The 21,004-nt window shown below is 41.6% G+C and overlaps 2 protein-coding genes across 7 annotated transcripts in view; one reads left to right on the plus strand and one right to left on the minus strand.

Moving 5' to 3' along the window:
• YARS1 (tyrosyl-tRNA synthetase 1) overlaps positions 1-13,295 on the minus strand; it is a 30,566-nt gene extending 17,271 nt beyond the window's left edge. Inside the window, exons 1-4 of the mRNA XM_065930318.1 lie at positions 13,099-13,295; positions 8,645-8,791; positions 8,345-8,520; positions 1,203-1,332 (exon numbers count right to left, since the gene is read on the minus strand). Coding sequence (XP_065786390.1) covers positions 1,203-1,332; positions 8,345-8,520; positions 8,645-8,791; positions 13,099-13,155 — 510 coding nt within the window. The 5' untranslated portion in view covers positions 13,156-13,295. The remainder of the gene's footprint in view (positions 1-1,202; positions 1,333-8,344; positions 8,521-8,644; positions 8,792-13,098) is intronic.
• Positions 13,296-13,505: 210 nt separating this feature from the next.
• Positions 13,506-21,004, plus strand: part of S100PBP (S100P binding protein) — a 33,349-nt gene continuing 25,850 nt past the window's right edge. For 2 of the 6 annotated variants that reach the window (XM_065930322.1, XM_065930327.1), the window contains exons 1-4: positions 13,508-13,601; positions 16,066-16,107; positions 19,028-19,144; positions 19,855-20,702. In XM_065930322.1, the coding sequence (XP_065786394.1) occupies positions 19,857-20,702 (846 nt within the window). In that variant the 5' untranslated portion in view covers positions 13,508-13,601; positions 16,066-16,107; positions 19,028-19,144; positions 19,855-19,856. Of the gene's footprint in view, positions 13,602-13,669; positions 13,758-16,065; positions 16,108-19,027; positions 19,171-19,854; positions 20,703-21,004 lie in introns of those variants that run through there. The other 4 variants (XM_065930325.1, XM_065930323.1, XM_065930324.1 and 1 more) reach the window with 4 other exon arrangements.

A 21,004-nucleotide genomic window follows, 5' to 3' on the forward strand; every position in this document is an offset into this window, starting at 1 on the left:
AACAGAAGTTTCGGTGAGGGTGAGTATGTTCCACACCTGTGCTGTTCAACGCGTTAGCCTCCAGCCACATGTGGTTTGTGAGCAACCTGAAATATAGTCAGTAGGACTGGAAAACTAAAATTTTAATTACTTCGGTAGCCACATATGACTATGACAAGAGTCTGCCATAATGGACTGAATTATTTAGATCTAGAGTTCTAGAGTTCAGATCTAGAGTTCCTGACCAAGAGAAGACTTGATTTTCTTTTCTTTCAAGTTAAAAAAAAAACATTATTTATTTTTAAAATTTTAATGTATTTCATTGAAGTTTAGTTGATTTCCAATGTATATTAGTTTCTGCTGTATAGCAAAGTGATTCAGTTTTACATAAATATATACATATATTCTTTCTCAGATTCTTTTCCATTATAGTTTATTATAAGATGTTGAATATATGGGCTATGGAGTAGGACCTTGTTTATTTTATATACAGTAGTGTGTAAGACTTTATCAAACATTAGAGAAATATACAAGGGAAAAGAAAAGTCTATCAACATTTTCATCCCATCTTCCCGAGCTAATAACCAGTATCAATAGCTTGGTTTGAATTTTTCCATGCTTTCTCCATGCTCATACAAAAATGCACACACATGAAATATGATGTGTTTGTTTTGCTTAATGGGAAACAGGATCATGCCTAAAATTTATTTTCACTCATCACTCTAAAGACAGGCAGGGTGGCTCAGATGGTAAAGCGTCTGCCTGCAATGTGGGAGACCCGGGTTTGATCCCTGGGTCGGGAAGATCCCCTGGAGAAGGAAATGGCAACACACTCCAGTACTCTTGCCTGGAAAATTCCATGGACTGAGGAGCCTGGTAGGCTACAGTCTCTGGTGTCGCAAAGAGTTGGACATGACTGAGGGACTTCACTCACTCACTCACTCACTCACAACACTCTGAAATTAATGTTCTTCAATTAAGGGATCATGATTACTATAAAGAAGCTATGTGAGATGAGCAGCATTTTAAAGGACAGAGAGGGAGGCGAAGAAGTCAAAGAGTGGTCCAGAAGTCTGGAGGAGGGGCTGTAAGGGGAAGGAAGGCCTCCCGCAAGGTGAAGGAACAGCCAGGACACTGGTCTAACGGGCTGAGAGGCAGGTTTGTGACCAGTAGTCAGAATCAGAGCAGAGATGGTCACAGGTGACTCCATCCCTCCCACATACCTGCAGCCCCGGGTACAGCAGGCCGCTCAGCAGAGGGTGCTCCACCTGCTTTACCACCTCAGCTCCAGCTTTTTTGGCATCGTGCTGTGTGACCACAGAAGAAAGGCGGTAGACATCCAGCGTGTACTCTCTGGGAGGAAACAAGAGGAGACAGCTCTAAGACGGGGCCCAGGTCTCAATGCAACCCTAAAAGCGTGTTGTTAATTCACTCTCCTGATCTTAAGACATTCAGAAAGAATCAGTTCAGTTCAGTCGCTCAGTTGTGTCCAACTCTTTGCAACCCCATGGACTGCAGCCAGGCTTCCCTGTCCTTCAACAACTCCTGGAGCTTGCTCAAACTCAAGTCCATTGAGTCGGTGATGCCATCCAACCAACTCTGCCTGCTAGTTTCTAAATGTAAGCAGTCCATCCACTCCTGAAAATACTACTTAATTTTTATATTTTTCCTTTTTAAAGATGGATTTAAATTAATCTTTAATCTTTCTCTTTGCTTAACTCCTAAAATAGGTCTTCTCCGCCATTCCCGTCTACTCTCTTCTTCTGGATGCCTATTAAATAAACGCCAGAATTTCTCAGTCTGTCGTCATGTCTTTATTTTAACTTAAATACATGTAAGGAACAATGAACAATATTATGACTAAATTATCCATCACTCAGTTTAAGAAAAGGGACCTAGGGAATTCCTTGGTGGTCCAGTGGTTAAGAGTCCACACTTCCCCTGCAGAGGGTTTGGGTTTGATCCCTGGTTGGGGAACTTAGATCCCGCATGTATAGCAAAAAAAAAAAAAAAAAAAAAAAAAAGACTTAATTACTTCTAAGGCTCCTGTGCACTTCTCCACAATCCTACTTCTTCCTTCTTCAGAGTAACCATTAGCTTGAATTTTTGTATTTCTGTCCTGTTTTATAGTCCATTTGTATGTCTAAACAATGTGCTATAAATATTCTTATGTATGTATCCTGGTACGTATGTGCAAGTTCCTTTATATATGCTTAGGAGTAGAGTTTCTGTAAGACAAGGGATTTGCATCTTGAACTTCAGTTCAAGATAATGTCAAACTATTTTCCAAAGAGGCTTTTCATCAATTTTATTACTTAATATTCTCATTACTTAAAGTTTTGCCATTAAAAAATTACTTATTTCTGGTTGCACTGGGTCTTCGTTGCTGCTTGTGGGCTTTCTCTAGTGGAGCACAGGCTGCTCACTGCAGTGGTTTTTCTTGTTGCGGCTTGAGGGCTCTAAGGTGCTTGGGTTTCAGTACTCTGGGCTCGAGGGCCCTAGAGTGTGCAAGCTCAGTAGTTACGGTACATAGGCTTAGATGCCCTGAGGCATGTGGAATCTTCCAGGACCAGGGATCAAGCTCATGTCCCTTGCATTGGCAGCTGGACACTGAACCACTGGAGTACCAGGGAAGCCCAATTTTTGACAACTGGTTTTGCAGTTTTTGACATATAATACTCCTTTGCCACTTATATATGTTATAAATATCTTCTCCTAGTGGGTGGCTTGTCTTTTTATCTTACTTTTGATGTAGTGAAGGTTTCGATTGTAGTAAAGGTGAATCCATCAATCTTTTCCTGTGATTTGTTTTTGGTATGTCTTGTTTAATTTTCCCTGACCCACAATCAGAGGACAGTCGTCTTATACGTTGTCTTTTAAATGTTTATAGTTTGGCCTTAACAGTTAAATCTTTAACCCACTTGGAATGAAGGGATCATTTTTTTCCTGATATGGATAACCAAAAATCTTTGCATCACCTTTTTCTTAAAAAGTTTATTCTTGTTCTGCTGACCTATACTGCCAGCTCTGTCATATATATCAACTTAACATATTTGTGAGGATCTATTTCTGAACCGTTTCAGTTGTTTGCTTGTTCTATTCCAGTTGTTTATCCTATCTACATGCTATATAAATGACAAAGGACTTGGCATCTAGAAAACACAAGGAACTTTATTAAAAAAAGTGAAAAAAATGGGCCAAGACACTTGCATAGACACTTGACTGACAGAAAAGGAAATACAAATGGCCAACAAAAACTTGAAAATAATTTTTTTCAATAAATATTTTCAGATATTTTGCCCTTACACTTGAATGGTACTTGAATGGTTTGTGTAGGTACAGATTTTTCGGTTGCAAATTCCTTTCCTTCAGAATTTTAAAGGCTCTGCTTCATCCCCTTTTAGTTTTCATTGTTCCTTTGGAGAAATGCAGAACTATTATGATTGCTGTTATTTTGTATGTGACTTTTGTCCCTTTGGAAATTTGCATATACTTTTTTGTTCCCAGTGCTTTAAAATTTCAAAATAATGCACTTCAGCGTAGGTTTACTTTCATTCATTATGTTAGGCACTCAGTCTGGAAACTCATGTCCTTTAATTGTCCTTACATTATTTCATCGTCAACTTCCTTCCCTCTGGCTCTTTTTATTGCTTTTCTGGAACACTTACTACTCAAATATTGTGCCTCTTGGCCTAGTACTCTAGTTCTACCTTTCCCTTTTTTCCCACTGCAGTCTGTGAGGCAACAAAAACTACAATTCAAGTGCATACAATTCAAGGAGTTTCCTCAAGGTACATGTAGTCTTCAGTAAAAGTCTTCTTTTACTGAAAAGATGATTTTATCACCTTTTACAGATTTTAAGACATATTTACTTAAACATTTAGCATCTTTGAAACCTAGATGACTATTAAAAATTAAGGCATGTTATAGATTAATTAGCAGTATTTAAAAAACATCTTAGATTAAGTGAAATACAAATCTCTTTGTACTCCCATGTTCACTTGGTTTCCGATAACTGAGTATTCTCAACTAATTTGTCAACTGATTTATTTGAAAGCTTGTGTTCGTTGCTCAGCTGTATCTGACTCTTTGTGACCCCAGTGGTAAAGGACCTGCCCGCTAAAGCAGGAGACATAAGAGACTTGCGTTCAATCCCTGGGTTGGGAAGATCCCCTGGAGAAGGAAATAGCAACCTGATTCTGTGTTCTTGCCTGGAGAATCCCATGGATGGAGGAGCCTGGCAGGCTACAGTCCATGGGGTCGCAAACAGTCGAACACGACTGAAGTGACTTTACACACACACATGCATGCATGCCTACTGTTAGCAGATTAAATTGTGATTAAAAAAAAAAGAAACTGGTGCGGGTAGCCATTCTCTTCTCCAGGGGAGCTTCCCAGGGATTGAACCCGGGTCTCCTGCCTTGCAGGCAGATTTTTTACTGTCTGAGTCACTAGGGAAGCCCATATCTGAACATTGGAAGGCTTAAAAATAGCATTTAAAAAAATCACTTTTCAGCAGGAAGGCTGATCAGAGTACCTAGTCTGCCAGATTGCTGGAAACAAAAGTTCTTATCCACAACTTAATCATGCTTAAAGCTTTTCTGTCCATCTCTGAGCTGCATTCTAGGTGAATTTCCTGGTACAGGCAGACCTCATTTTACTGCACTTCACTTTATTGTGCCTCACAGATTCTGTGTTTGTTAAAAATTGAAGGGTTTCTTCTGTGGAAACTTTTCTGCGCAAGTCTATCAGTGCCATTTTTCCAACAGTGTTTGTTCATGTCATGTCTGTGTTGCATTTTGGTTAACTCTTGCAATATTTCAAACTTCTTCTGTATTGTCATACATGATCTTTCACGTTATAGGCATACCTTGGGGATACCGTAGGTTCAGTTCCAGATGACCACAAGGAAATAAATATTGCAATAAAGTAAGTCACATAAAGTTTTGGTTCCCTAGTGCATATTCAAGTTACATTTATACTATGTTGCATTCTATTAAGTGTGCAATAGCATTATGCCTAAAGACTGTACATACCTGAAAAATAAAACGTACATGCCTTAGTAAATATATGCTAAAAAATGCTAACCATCATCTGAGCCTTCATCAAACTATCATTTTTTTGCAATAGTAACATCAATAGGGATTTTGCTAACTTCAGACTTCATGAGGTTTAAGAGAAAAGAAGCCATAACATTAAAGTGAAAGGTGAAGAAGCAGGTGCTGATACAGAAGCTGCAGCAAGTCATCCAGAAGATCTAGATAATATAATTAATGAAGGTGGCTCCATCAAACAACAGGTTTTCAGTGTAGAAGAAACACCTTATACTGGAAGAAGCCATCTAGGACTTTCAGAGCTAGAGAAAAGTCAGTGCCAAATTGCAAAGCTTCAAGGACAAGCTGACTGTCTTGTTAGGGGGAATACAGCTAGCAACTTTACACTGAAGCTAATGCTCATTCATCATTTCAAAAATCCAAGGCTCTTTAAGAATTATGTTAAATCTATTCTTCCTGTGTTCTATAAATGGAACAACAAAACCTGGATGAAAGCACATCTGTTTACAACATGGTTTACTGAATATTTTAAGCCCACACCATCCTTATAGCAGAAAGCAAAGAGGAACTAAAGAGTTTATTGATGAAGGTGAAAGAGAGTGAAAAAGCTGGCTTAAAACTCAACATTCAAAAAACCAAGATCATGGCATCTGGTCCCACCATTTCATGGCAAATGGGAAAACAATGACAAACTTTATTTTCCTGGGCTCCAAAATCACTGCAGATGGTGATTGCAGTCATGAAATTAAAAGACGCTTGCTCCTTGCAAGGAAAGCTATGGCAAATCTAGACAGCATATTAAAAAGCACAGACATTAGTTTGTAGACAAAGGTCTGTATGGTCAAAGCTATGGTTTTTCCAATAGTCATGTATGGATATGAGAGCTGGACCATAAAGAAGGCTGAGTCCTGAAGAATTGAGGCTTTTGAACTGTAGTGTTGGAGAACACTCTTGAGAGTCCCTTGGACTGTAAGGAGATCAAACCAGTCAAGCCTAGAGGAAATCAGTCCTGAATACTCACTGGAAGGACTGATGCTGAAGCTGAAGCTCCATTCTTTGGCCACCTGATGTGAAGAACTGACTCACTGGAAAAGACCCTGACACTGGGAGAGACTGAGGCAAGAGGAGAAGGGGATGACAGAGGATGAGATGGTTGGATGGTAGGATGGTATCACTGACTCAATGAACATGAGTTTGAACAAGCTCTGGGAGATAGTGAAGGCCAGGGAAGCCTGGCATGCTGCAGTCCGTGGGGTCACAAAGAGTGGGACACAACTGAGCAACTGAACAACAACTCAGAAAAAGATTCTTCTCAAAACATTACTGCTCACTGACAATTCATCTGGTTACCCAAGAGCTCTGACGGAGGTGTACAATGAGATTGACGTTATTTTCACGCCTGCTAACACAATATCCATTCTGCAGCCTGTGGCTCAAACAGTAATTTCAACATTAAAGTCTCATAATTTTAGAAATACAACAAAATTTGTCATTCATGGGAAGTAGGCAAAATATCAACATTACAAGAATTTGGAAGAAATTGCTTTCAATTTGCACAGGTGGAAGTGAAGAGTTCAAAACTTTAGTGAAGGAAGTAACTGCAGACATAATGGAAAGAGCAAGAGAACTAGAATTAGAAGTGGAGCCCAAATTGCTGCAATCTCAAGATAAAACTTAAATGGATGAGGAGTTGCTTCTTAGGGATGACTAGAGAAAGTGGATTCTTGAGATTGAAACTACTCCTGGTGGAGATGCAATGGAGACTGTTGAAAAGACAACCAAAGATTTAGAATATTATATCAACTTAGTTGATAAAGCAGTGGCAGGGTTCGAGAGGACTAACCCCAATTTTGAAAGAAGTTCTACTGTGGGTAAAATGCTATCAAAAAGCATCACAAATTATACAGAAATTGTTTGTGAAAGATTAATTGATGTGACAAACTCCGTTGTTGTCTTAAGAAACTGCCATAGTCACCCCAACCCTTAGCAACCACCACCCTGATTGGTTGCCAGCCATCAACAATGAGGAGAGACCCTCCACCAGCAAAAAGATTATGACTCACCAAGGGCTCAGATGATGGTTAGCATTTTTTAACAACACGGTATTTTTAAATTAAGGCACACACACTGCTGTTTTAGACATAATGCTATGGTACACTTAACAGACTATAGTACTGCATAAACATAACTTTTATTTATTTATTATTTTTGTTCACACTTAGTTGCAGCATGCAGAACTTCCCTGACCAGGGATTGAACCCATGCCCCCTGTAGTGGAAGCAGGGAGTTTTAACCACTGGACCACTAGGGAAGTCCAACACATATTTTCACATATTTTTATATGCACTAGGAAATCAAAATATTCATGCAACTCACTTCATTGTGACATTCCCTTTATTGAGGTGGTCTAGAACCAAACCTGCAATATCTTTGAGGTATGTGCTTTATTTAAAACTCTAAATGTCCAACAATGGGGAATACAAAGAAAATTATGTTAGATGAAATAAAAATCAACTTGTAAGCAAGAGATATGAGTTCACATCATGGCCCTTACACTTACTAGCTGCATGAACTTGGGAAAGTTAAATCTGAATTCATTTCCTTATCTGTGAAATAGGATAGAACAATGCTTACCTTTTAAAAAGTTAGTCTAATGGTTTAACTGTAGAAGTGACCATTACAGAGATACATGGCTTATATATAAATAACGTGGAGACTATGAGGCAGTGGGCAGCAAGGATTCCTTAGGAAACCGGGGCTAAAATTGGGCACAGGGACTTTCCTGGTGGCCCAGTGGCTGAGACTCTGTGATCCCAATGGAGGGGCCTGGGTTCAATCCCTGATCGGGGGACTAAATTCGGTATACCACAACTAAAGATCCTGCATGCTGCAACTAAGAGCTGGCAGAGCCTAATAAACAAATAATTTCTAAAAAATTAGAGCAAAAAATTACATGAATGCTGATGTTACAAGTATGATTTTTTTTTCTCCACATTTCTTTTATTACTATTTGCTGAGTCTGGAAGGAGAACGGGAGGCTGCCACTTTCCCATATGCTGTGAGGTCTACAAAGCCAAGGACTTTGTTGTGGTGACTTTTATATTCCCAGCAAATAGTATGGTACCTAGGCACTTACTAGTCAGTAGATATTTGATAGATGAATTAAAAGGACAAAGTGTATACAATTTTTAATGGTTCTTAACAAGTAGAGCCCAACACCTTTGAATCCAAATTTAGAGTGCCTTGATTCCCCAGGCCTGGGGAATCACTAGCTAGAAGCACCAGACCCGCGAGGAGGGTGGAGCACTTACTTGCTGAGCTGGTAATCAGTGCCTTTGATGAACTTGAGCTTCTCCAAGGGCACCCCAATGCTCTCCAGCATTGCCTTGATCACATTCTCATAATAGCTGGTTCGAAGTTCTAGAAGTTCCCACGGAGCCTTCATGTTATCCAGGTACGCGTGCAGGTCTGCAAACAGAATTGTTACCTGGACAGAAAAGATGAGGGGTCACTAAATGTGAATTTGTTCAAGTACCTCCAAACAAGCGAGTAAGTCTCTCTTTTGGCCGCTGCTCAAGGGCAACTGCGCGGTTTATAATATTAGTTCTTACCTCACATCCTGCTTTCAGGAAGTCTGCGATCTTAGACATAGGCACAAAGTAAGCCACATGGGGCTTGCCTGTAGTGGCTGTCCCCCAGTAAACTTTAAGCTCCCGCTCCTTCAGTATCTCCTTCAGCTTCTCTTCCCCGAGAACCTCCTGCAGTGGAAGCAAAAGAGCTGCTTTACTGGCAGTGTCCCACCTCACTCAACCAATAACCTCAGATATGCAGATTACACAACCCTAACGGCAGAAGGCAAAGAGGAACTAAAGAATCTCTTGATGAAGGTGAAAGAGAGTGAAAAAGCTTGGCTTAAAACTCAGCATTCAAAAAACAGAGATCATGGCATCCGGTCCCACTACTTCATGGCAAATAGATGGGGGAAAAAAATGCAAACAGTGACAGACTTTGTTTCCTTGGGCTCCAAAATCACTGCAGTGACTGAAGCCATGAAATTAAAAGATGCTCCGTGGAAGAAAAGCTACGACAAACCTAGACAGCATATTAAAAATCAGAGACATCACTTTGCTGACATAGTCAAAGCTATGGTTTTTCCAGCAGTCATATACAAACATAAGAGTCAGACCATAAAGAAGGTTGAGCGTCAAAGAATTGAGGCTTTCAAACTGTGGTGCTGGAGAAGACTCTTCAGAGTCCCTGGTACAGCAACGAGATCCAGTCAATCCTAAAGGAAATCAATCCTGAGTATTCACTGGAAGAACTGATACTGAAACTCCAATCCTTTGCCACCTGATTCAAAGAACGAATTCCTCGGCAAAGACCCTGATGCTGGAAAAGACAGAGGGCAGGAGGAGAAGAGGGCGACAGAGGAGGAGATAGTTGAATGGCATCAGTGACTCAAAGGACATGACTTGGAGCAAACTCTGGGAGACGGTGAAGACACGGAAACCTGGAAGCATGCTGCAGTCTTATGGGGTCCCAAAGAGTCAGACATAACAGAGTAACTGAACACCACCACCTGCTCATCATTTACCCCGTGACAAGGAAAACAAAGGTACGTTTCACTGAGAGTCCAGACTCAGAGCCAGCAGGGAGGTCTAGCCAGGCTCTCAGTGCTGAGTGAGAACCAAAGGAAGCTGGTGCTGTTGCTAGTACCACTCCGGTGTAATGTCAGTGACTTTAGGGAAACAGAGACTGTCCCTACCCGCGTCTTCCCCTCCAACTGCCTTCAGCTCATGCTCCTTCCCTTCACAGCCAGTTTCTTGAAAGGTGTCTCTTCTGCTCTCCATTCTTTATCTCCCATCCCAGTCTGAATTCCACACAGCATCAAACAACTGAGAATGCTCTTGCTAAGATCTCAGATGACCTCCAAATTGCTAAATTGAATGAATACTTTTTAGTCCTCACTTCATGGAAATCTCTTTCACTTTCCTCTATTTTATTCTTAGTTTTCCTCCTACTTCTCTGGCTTCTGTCTTTCAGATTTCTTTGCAGATATTTGTCTTCCTAATTATTTAAATGTTAGCAATCCTTGGGGCCCTCTCTCTTTTTCACTCTACATTCTCTATAACTGATCCTCTTCAGTTGCTTGAATTACTACTTATGAGCTGTGCTGTGTGCTGTGCTTAGCTGCTTAGTCGTGTCCTACTCTTTGCGACCCCATGGACTGTAGCCCGTCAAGCTCCTCTGTCCATGGGGATTCTCCAGGCAAGAATACTGGAATGGGTTGCCCTGCCCTCCTCCAGGGGGAATCTTCCCAACCCAGGTCTGCCTAGTAACTACCAAATCTCCTGCTCACACCCATATAGAACATGTACTTGTTATCAACCCAGTTAATTCAATCACATGTTCAAAATTAAACTCATGCTTTCACCTTTCTCCTTCACTCCCCAGGCATCTTTTTCACTTACAGTTTCACCCCTAGTGCAGTAAATGGTACTGAGTTTCAAAAGCTACTCTGAAACAGCTCTTAAGTCCTCCTACTTCTTTCCACCTTTACACAACCAACATAGCCTTAGCCATCATTAGATCATACCAAGACAACTGTAATAGCTTCTTAACAGGTCTCCCAAATCTACTCTTGTTCTCTTCAATCCACATCGCAAAAGGAAGCCAGACAGGTCTTGAGAACAAAATTTGATTAACTCATTTGCCTATTTAAATACTTCATTTAATAATTTCCTTTGCTCTAAGACAATATTAAAAAAATTCTAATAGGCTAGTGAAAGTGAAAGTTGCTCAGTCATGTCTGACTCTTTGCAACCCCAATGGGATTCTCCAGGCCAGAACACTGGACTGGGAAGCCTTTTCCTTCTCCAGGGGATCTTCCCAACCCAGGGATCAAACCCAGGTCACCTGCATTGCAGGCGGATTCTTTACCAGCTGAGCCACAAGGGAAGCCCAATAGGCTAGTATGCTGTGACAAAGGAGATTTTAGTGTTTCTTCAGGTGACGGTTGGGGAAACTATTGAAAGCCGTGAAAAAGAGATTTTAGTGTTTCTTCAGGTGATGGTTTGAGGAAACTATTGGAAGCCATGAAAGACAAAAATCGTTTTGCTGGTTTGAATATCTGTTGGCAGGATTATTAAAATCATGTGTTCCAAGCCAGGTGGAGGCTGATCCTGCATCCTTCAAACCCCTGACTATGGGACATTTAGAGTTTTTACTACTCAAGGAAAGGTCATATCACTTAACCTTTAAAACCCGAGTAAATCAATGCTACTAGCTTTGTGTGTTATTTCTCCCCAACCTCTCCTTATGGAGAGAGACTAGGAAACAAAGAATCTGGCTAAGGCGAAGCATGCAAGAATCTCTGGTTAAGATGAAGTTATGAGAATGGGACTTCTCTGGTTCAGTGGTTGATAGTCTGTGCTTCCACTGCAAGGGACGCGGGTTCAATATCTGGTTGGAAAAGATCCCACATGCTGCGTGGTGTGGACAAAAAAAAGATCAAGTTATGAGTGAAAATAACTCAAAGGTCCATCAACTGACAAACAGAGAAATAAAATGCAGTATATTCATATAAAAGTAGTATTGGTTACTCAATCGTGTCCAACTCTTTGTGACTCCATGTACTGTAGCTTGCCAGGCAACTCTGTCCATGGAATTCTCCAGGCAAGAATACTGGAGTGGGTTGCCATTCCCTTCTCCAGGGGATCTTTCTGATTCAGGAATCCAACATATAATGGGATATTATTCAGCTGTAATAAGGAACAGAGTTCCGATAAGTGTAACAACATGGATGAAACATGAAAACATTAAGCTTAGTGAAAGAAGATAGACATAAAAGGCCACATATTGTGATTCCATTTACATGAAATGTCTAGAATAGGCAAATTAGAGACAGAAAACAGATTACTGGTTCCCTAGGGCTGGGGAGAGGGGAAGAATAAACAGTGATTAGTAATGAATACAGGTTATTTTTGATGATGAAAATGCTCTGGAATTAAATAATGATGGTAATTGAACAACCATGTGACTACTAGAAAACCCACTGACCCACACACTTTAAAGGGGTGGATTTTATGGTATGTGAATTGTATCTTATAAAAACAGAAAAGCAAGCTACTGCCTTCAGAATAAACCCCACTGTCAAACATTTCCTACAATACCTTCATGACCTGGTCCTTTCCTGCTCCTCCTAAACAAACTAGTAAAATGTACCGTATGTTAGATGGTGATCAGTTCTATGGAGAAATAAAAAAAGGTAGAGTAAGGGATGAGGCAGTTTTTCTGGTAGGGGTTTGTTATTTAAATAAAGGCCACAGATGATATGACAACAGAGGCCTGAGAGAGTCAGGAGAATGAGCAATGTAAATATTTTCTAAGTGCTTGATCTGTACTTTGCTTCCTTTCCTCCAGCCAAGCTAGCCTTCTCTCAGAACCAATGGGTTCTTTCTCCCCTCTGGCTCTTGACCTGGGTTCCCTCTACCTGACACGTTTTTAACACCCATTATTCTGGTTAACTTCTACTCCTGCAGTTTCTGGAACCAGCAGAACATAGGTGAAGTGATGAGGTGATCCGAATCCCTCAGGGCAGTTTAGAGTTCCTCAGCTTTCCCTGAACACTCTCCGCAGCCTTCCTCCTAACTTCCTTTCAATAAAGATCTCCGCGTAAATCACCTTTCAGTACTAGTTTCGACTTAATTAGATGTCTGGATCCTGGGTCCTTGCAAACGTCTGATTTCCTCCAGACATGCTCTGGGAGGGTAGGGTCCAGACGTACCCCCCAGCGCCTTAGCACCGCGCCCGGAACACAATAGGGTGGGTGGGGTGGATTCAAAGCCTGGCTCAACACAAGTAATGGCACACAGGTGAGACCACTGTGATTTCTGTAGTAACGGACTGACTGACCGACCGGCAGCAAGGACTGCAATCTCTCTCAGAGCTGCCTCGGCGCGAAATCCCGGGTACCATACATTTATGACTCCGTCGAGGTGCTCAGGATCACTTGGACCTCCGGCCCGTAGTCCCCAACCGCGCACTTTCAACCCCGAGGCCTCACCTGCAGGTTCCGGGTGATAAGGTTTAGCTTCTCTTCAGGGCTCAGAGAGTCCCCCATGGCTCTGTCGCTGCCGTCTCCAGCAGTTAGCCCGGCACCCGGGCCCCTTTCTCGGTCGCAGCCGCCGCCGCCGCGTGCCGGAAACTGTCACGCGAGTCCAGGTTAGGTTGCATCAGCTGAACTCGTCCCTCGGCTTGACAGGCCTGCACCCTTCTCCTCCTACCAGCAGCCAGGAACAGCCAAGTGTCGAGCGGGTCGATGAGAAGAAAAGGGGTGGAGCCCGTAGGTGGGGGGAGGCGGTGTGGAGGGCGGGGTTTCAGCGCCTGCGCCAGGCGCAACCCTCTGAAAGGCGGGGCGGTTTCCTGCCGATCATTGCCTGTTTGCCCTCCCCTTGGCGCTGGCCCGGCAGCCTCGGGGTGGGGGAGGTCGGGGAGGGGGCGATAAGATGGCGCAGGGGGCGGAGTGAGACGCAGTCGTTCGCCTAGGCTGTGGCCCGGCTTCCGGAGGTGAACAGCTGAGGGAGGAGCGGGGGTCGGCGACCCTCGGCTGGGAGAGGGAAGGGGGCGCCTGTTGCTTCTCCAGAGGGCCGCGCATGCCGTTCGCCCCGTTGAGGGGTTGAGGCCCTCACCCTGCTGGGAGAAGGGCTCGTTTTCGTTTCTGAGGTGATGGCGGCGGGAGGGGGGAGTGTCTGTGCCGCCCGCCAATTCACGTCGGCCGACGATAGATGCCCCTCACCCTGCCCAGGCAAAGGGTGCCGTCTGGTTACCCGAGAGGGGCGAACGACGTCTGTTTTCTGTGCCCGGTGCGGGTGGGGACTGGAGGTGGTGGTGGGGGTTGCCTCTCCCCCTGCCCCAAGGCTGGGAGGGTGTTGCTAGGCAAAAAATCGCGGTCTTTCCGGCCGCGCCTCGCCGGCGGGTAGGCAGCGGAGAGAGGCTGGCCCGCCCCAGGGGAGAGCGGAGGTGTGGGACGGGCAGCCACCCGCAGGGTGAGGGTGTACCGCGCCGCTCTGCTGAGGGGCTGTTTGGCTCCTGCTGGGGGAGGAATGGGGAGCAAGCCCCGAGCTGCTCCCGCCTTCCGCGGAGAGGCGGGAATTCTTGGTCTTTGGGGAGGAGGGAAGTGTGAAGGCCCTGCCCGCAGGGCAGTGCGGTACGGCGGCTATGGAGCTTCTAAGGGAGAGCTGGGGGCGGTCAAGCCTTATCCTACGTTGAGCGAACTGCGATCAAGCACTCGAGGATCGGACGTGCCACCAGTTCCTTCCAGGGCATGAGAGCGGGCACTTGGCACGCCGGGAGGGCCCGGGAGAGGAAATGATTGAATTGCCCATCTGCTGCCCCTACGTGATTCCAGTTTGATGGATTTGTTAGAGGCTTCAAGCTTTAGCAATCCTGTCTAAATCATTTAAAAAACATTTTCTTTTTAAAAAGAAACCTGTTGCCTCAGCTGAGTAGTATTTGGTTTCTGTGGGAGGAAAGTCCTGGCACCCTTATCTAAGTGAGCCGTTACCTAAAGCAGAGATTTGCGGTCCGAGTTGTTTTTCTTTCCTGCAGTATCTACAGTTACCTCCAAGGGAGTTGCAGAATTCTTACAGATAATTGCAGTTCAGTTTAATTTGGCTTAAACTTTTATGTCCGTTTCATGGAGTGATAAAGGCCACCGAGTGTCTTTAATGCTATACGTCTCACACGTATTGCACATAGGAAAGGTTGGAAATCAAAGCTCAAAGATCAGTGGGTCTTTGGGAAATAATTCTTGCCCTTGGCCAAACCTGTCAGATCCAGCTTGGTAATGGTCTTGGTTTGTAGAGCCTTGAAAGAGGGGTATGAGGTTGTGTTTGGTGTTGCAGTTTTAGTGGCCTGAATAATGTAAGGCTTGTGTTTTAAGGCAGTAGGTTTTCTTAGGTACGGTAAAAATAGAAAGGGAGCTGGTTTCTGAGGTTGCAACCAGGTTAGAGAACAGAGCGAGGGGGTGGTAAACTGAAGTGTGAAGGAGGGGGTGGACAGATGAGAGAGACATGGAAGGACAGAATAGGGTCACAGAGAATTAAGAGAGAAACGGGAGATGGGAATTATATTTTTCCTTTAAAAATAAGATTTTCATATTTAATTTTAATTTTTTTTTTTTTTGGTGGTGTCATGTGGGATCTTAGTTTCCTAACCAGAGTTTGAACCCTGAGCCCACTGCTTTGGGAGCATGGAGTCTTAACCACTGGATTGCTAAGGAAGTCCCAGAATCTTCATATTTGAGACTACTACAAAGCAGGAAAGGCAGATGATGGTAGAATGGCAGACAGGCACTTACTAAGGCCGTCTTTGTGGAACTTCACTTTATCTTTTACATTGTGCCTGTAGTATGCTAAGTGCTTTTGTATTCATAATCTCATTTTTAATTCTTAGAAGGACCTTATGAGGTAGGTACTAGGATGGTCCCTATTTTACTTGAGAGGACATTTGAAACTTCAAAATGTAATCATTGTTTCCCCACTGGCTTCTTAATTTTAAAATGGTTTTATTATTAAATATTTCAAGCATATAAAAGTTACAGTTATACCATATAACATAATAATGAATACTATTAACCCCCCACTCAGCTTAATTGTTTTAGGTCTTTTCCTGTTAGTGATTTTTAAAGAAATAAAACATTACAAAAAGAATTGAAGCTACTCATGCCCCCTTACCATTCCTTTTCCCTCCTCACCACCAGAGGTAATCCCTATCTTGAAATGGCATGTTTTTATAATTTTATAATACATCCATGTTTGTATCCATACGCAGTTTACGTTATTGTTTCTTTAGCAAATTGCAAGAAAAAAAGAGATGGGAATCTGTAGATTAAAATACAAGATTTATCAGCCAACTTTAATGTATGGACCTTACTTGGATACTGTTGTGTGTTCTTTTTAATGTGACATTTTAAAAATAGCTGAAAATATGAACTGGATATTTTATGATAAAGAATTCTTGTTATTTACAGATGAAATGATGTGATGCCTGGGATTTGCTTCAGAATAATCTGGTAAAGGGGGTAGTGGATGGGGCAAGATTAGCAATGGGTTGATAGTTGTTGGGGCTGGGTGATGGGTATGTGGGTATTCATTATTACATTGTTTTTGCATATGTTTTCAATTATAATAAAAATTTTTAATGAGGTAATTGTGAAGAGAATGATTTGTGCAAGTTAAATAGATGTTTGTGGTATTGTTTTGCATGCTAAGAGCATTCAAATTTAGAGCAAAGTTAGACCTATTGGAGCATTCTATGAGGAAAGCTCAGAAGCGCTGGCTCTGTGCCTCTGGATGTCATGTGGCGTAGGAATTGATGCTTTCAGTGGCTATGGAGACTATTGATCCTGTGTGTGCACAGTAAAGTTAGCAAGTAATGATTTTTTTTTTCCCATTGAGGTTTGACCACTTTCACAGATCATTTCTACATTCTTCCGTTCCACTTGGGAAATTAAGTGGAGCCTGTGCATAATACAGTGGCTTAAATTATTTTTGCCAAGGGACCAAAAACCCTCTTTAATGTCTGCATCCTTCATAGTGTGTTAGAGAGTGTACTGAATGTAGAAGATTTCCATTTGCTCACTGACTCTGGGCAAGTCTATCACAAGGATGATAGAAAAAGCAAGAAAAAACATTGTCTCTGAAATTAAACTTGGGTTTGGATCCTTGTTCTAGCATATTAGCTCTGTATACTTAGTACATTAAATGCCTCTGAACTTTAGTTTCTCAAGAGTGAAAATGTATTGAATTCTTCATTTGGTTAAGCAAGTGCTTGGACTAGACCCTTTGTTTTTTGGGGTTTTTTTGGCTGTATCGCACAATATGTAGGATCCCATGCTCCCTGCAGTGGAAGCGCAGAATCCTTACCTAACTGGACTGCCTGGGAACTCCCAGGACTAGACTTTTGGAAGGAGTAGGAGAGTGGCGATAGTGACTCAGAGCTTCTCAGAAAGTGGCTACTTAACCCCAGTGTATGTCATACTTGTGCTTGACAAGCACAAACTTTATTAAGTAAAGGAAATATTTTTCAAAAGTAAACCTTTTTTCTACTGCTGCCTAAAGAAATAACTTTACTCTATAACCCAGTCACTGGGGAGAGAAATTACTTTTTTCTTCATAGAGACACCTGCTTCAGTGCCTACCTAAAGTGTGTTCAGTTGCTCAGTTGTGTCCAACTGTTTGTGGCCCCATGGCCTGTAGCCCACCAGGCTCCTCTGTTCATGAGATTTCCCAGTCAAGAATACTGGAGTGGGTTGCCATTTCCTACTACAGGGGATTTTCCTGACTCAAGGATCCAATCAGCATCTCTCTCTTGCATCTCCTGCATAGACAGGCAGATTTCTTTACCCCTAGCACCACCTGGGAAGCCTGGTGCCTAGAACTCTTCCACGATTGCTGAAAAATTGGTAAAATAAGATAAAAAGTCATAGCAATTCTTAAGTTTAACTATAACAGTTTAGTTTCTTTGATAAGACCTGTGTTAAAGAGTTACATGAGTTAGAGTTGTAAAATGTGTCTCACAGTGCGTAGTTTATAGTATAGGTGCTTAATAGTTTTCCCCTTTTTGTCCCATTTGTCTCATTTCTAAGATGAGCAAGGCTTTTTTTTTTTTTAATTTTCCCTGTTTTATTGAGATGTAATTCCCATATAACACTGTATTCGTTTGGGGCTTCCCTGGTGGATCAGTCAGTAAAGAATCTGCCTGTAATGCAGGAGACCCTGGTTCAATCCCTGGGTTGGGAAGATCCCCTGGAGAAGGAAATGGCAACCTACTCCAGTATTCTTGCCTGGAGAATTACATGGACAGAGGAGTCTGGTGGGCTCCAATCCATGGGTTGCAAAGAGTCAGACACAACTGAGTCACTAACGCTATATTAGCTTAAGGTATACAACATGACTTGACATATGCATATAATGCAAGATGATTGCAATAATGAGTTAACATACATTACTTCACGTAGTTCTCTAGTGCTTTATTGCCCATACCATTTTGTATTTTCTTATATTGGTGCGTAAGTTGAGTGTTGTCTTTATTGGAAGATTATACATTCCTTGAGGGTAGAATCCATATCTTTATTTCTTAGAAATCATATAGAGACATACTATCTAGCTCAGTCATGTGTGTTGATGATAGCTTAGAAAATGTTTTCTGAAAGAATGCATGAACCAAAACTAAAATTTAGAGAGGAAAGTGGGGTGGGGAAGAATTTACAGTTAAAAGGCTATAAGAATTTTCCAAATTTTCTATCACTTTTGCCATCTAGAAAATAATGAGAGATCAGGTCCATCATTAGCTACTTAAGACCTAATTTTTAATTATAAAAGTATATATAAATATCAAGTAAAGTAGTGAAGTCTCCCCTTGTCCCTCTCTCGATGCCCCTGCAGGTTATTATAACCATCAATTTTGTGTTGCGTTTTTCTAGACCTGTTCTTTGTGTTTATGTATGTATTGAAAATGAGGTTTTTGTATGTATGGTCATAGCTACAACTTTTGGATCTTGGTGGAATCTTCAGTTCAGTTCAGTCTCTCTTAGACATCATCTAATCCCAGTTCTCTATCCCTTCCATATTTTTTAAATGAGGAAACAAGTCCCTGGTTAAATGGCTTGCCCAAATTATCACAACTAGTTAGTGACAGAACCAGGACCGTAGCCCAGGTCTTTAGACTCTCTCAAGACCATGTTCATCCTACTAGAGCAAATGATATTCTTAAGAAAGTATAAATTGTTGGGAGGAAGAAAACTAGTTCCTTAAGTTGCATAATTTTTCCTCTAAAGATGTTCTTGACTCAAAATCCAACTTGGTGGTATTTTAAAAAATATCAAGATCAAAATTAATAGATGGAGCACCTTAAAGAATAATGCAGTTGACTTTGTAATTAGCAGAGTTGAAAGTGATGAGAAGATCCTCTAATTTTCTTTGTGCCTGCAGGAAGGTGGGAGTCAATCATTTTGACAAGTCTCCCGAAAGGAACAGCTAGCAGGAGCTGAACCCTTTTTCCATTTGGTCTCGTGGCAAAGGCAGAGATCACACCAGCAGCTCCATACAGTATGAAAGACAGTTTTTTTCTTCTTGTATGCATAAAATTGTTTCTTTTTAAATTTCAAAAGTAATATGTATGTTTTCTAAAAAATATACACTGAAAATCCAAACATTTTATATATATGTATTTGTTTTGTTGTATGTTATAGATATTATTCCAGTGATACTACATACAGATCCACTTCATTGTTTTTAAATAATTGTAAAGTGTTCCATAAGATGAATGTACCATGATTTTAGTGAACAGATCTGGTGATGGACATCTAGGTTGTATCCAATATTTGGATATTCTGAATAATACTGCTTTGAACACCTTTTAACTGTATCTGTGTGCCTTTGTACAGGTATTTCTGCAAAGCAAATTTCTAGAAGTGAAATTGCTGAGTCAGATGCTATGGCCAAATTACTCTCCACAAAATATTGTACTGATTTATACTCTAACTGATAGTATGTGAGAATCCTTGTTTCTCACATTCTCACCAAAATAGGTTATCGTGTCATTTTACTGTTTGCCACTTTGATAGGGAAAAAAAATCTCATTGTTATGATAGCTATTCCCCTGATTCTGGTAAAGTTAAATATCTTAGAACTTTCTCGTGTTACAAGTCATAGTGCAAAGAATTTGAAATACTAAGACACTATCACTCTCTAAAGCAGATTGGAGTTGTTAAAAGGGTATTTCCTGTTCTCAGTGAAACTGCCTCTTATTTCTCCAGATATGATGTGCTCACTAGTGCCCTCTGAACAGTCTTCTGGTACCTCTCTCTTGCCTAAAGACAATGCTCCTTTTTCTTGGAGTTCCTTGGATGAGGATGAATTGGATGACTCCTTGCTGGAGCTATCTGATGGAGAAGATGATGGCCATTTCAGTTTCACAGAGGAACAGATTCAGGAACTCTTGAAGGATGATGACCTATCAAATGAGCACTTTCCTTGGGGAGGAGGGTTGCCTAATGATGACAGCAGGAATGTTGAGAAGGGAGAGAAGGGGAGTCAAATTCCACTTGACACTCCCCAAGAGAAAGATTCACCATACAACATGGGACCAGAAGCTGAGACCCCTGACACATTCAAACTACCTCAACTAACTACATCAGTTGGTCATGGACCAACTCCTACTAAACCATTGAACAGACGCTTTGCACTAGAAAAGAATCTTATAAAAGTTACAGTTGCACCATTTGATCCAACAGTTTGTGATGTACTTGATAAGGACAAGACTTATGTGTCCAAAGTTACATCCAGAGTTACTGAAAAACCCTCCTCCCTTGGGGAAGAGATGAGAGAAGATGATCTTAGCCCAAATGAGAGCACACTTTGCACAGAATCTGAAGGGATCAGTCCCAATAACTCTGCCTATGATGGGCCCCCACTCCCTTCTTCAAACAATAATTTTCAACATACTGTCTCTGATAAAAATATATCCAACAGTAAGAAACCTACGCCTGTATTCTCTCAGATCTTGGACCATTCAGAGACTTCTAATACAGGGTCATCCTGGAGAAATGGATCATATAAATCAAGTTTTGAAATGAAGTTACCAGTTTCCAGTTCATCAAGCAAAGTAAGTATGTTTTTCAAGGTGAAGAGAGGAATGAAACTATGTAACAGAGCTTTGTATTCAAATAAATTGGAGTTTGAAGCCTAACTAGCACTGTGTCCTTGGGCAAATTATTTAGCTTCTCTGTTTCCTCACATTTCTTATCTATAAACTGGAGTGAGTAGTACTTTACAGTATATGGAAAATTAATTAAATAATATATTCATAGTAACTGGTATCTAAAATTAACCATTTACTGAATAAGATGATGATTTTACTATTCTACTTTTTTTCCTTGAGATTACTATCATCTCATTTAAAGCACC

This window comes from Muntiacus reevesi, chromosome 3, assembly GCF_963930625.1.
Source record: "Muntiacus reevesi chromosome 3, mMunRee1.1, whole genome shotgun sequence".
Taxonomy (NCBI): Eukaryota; Metazoa; Chordata; class Mammalia; order Artiodactyla; family Cervidae; genus Muntiacus; species Muntiacus reevesi.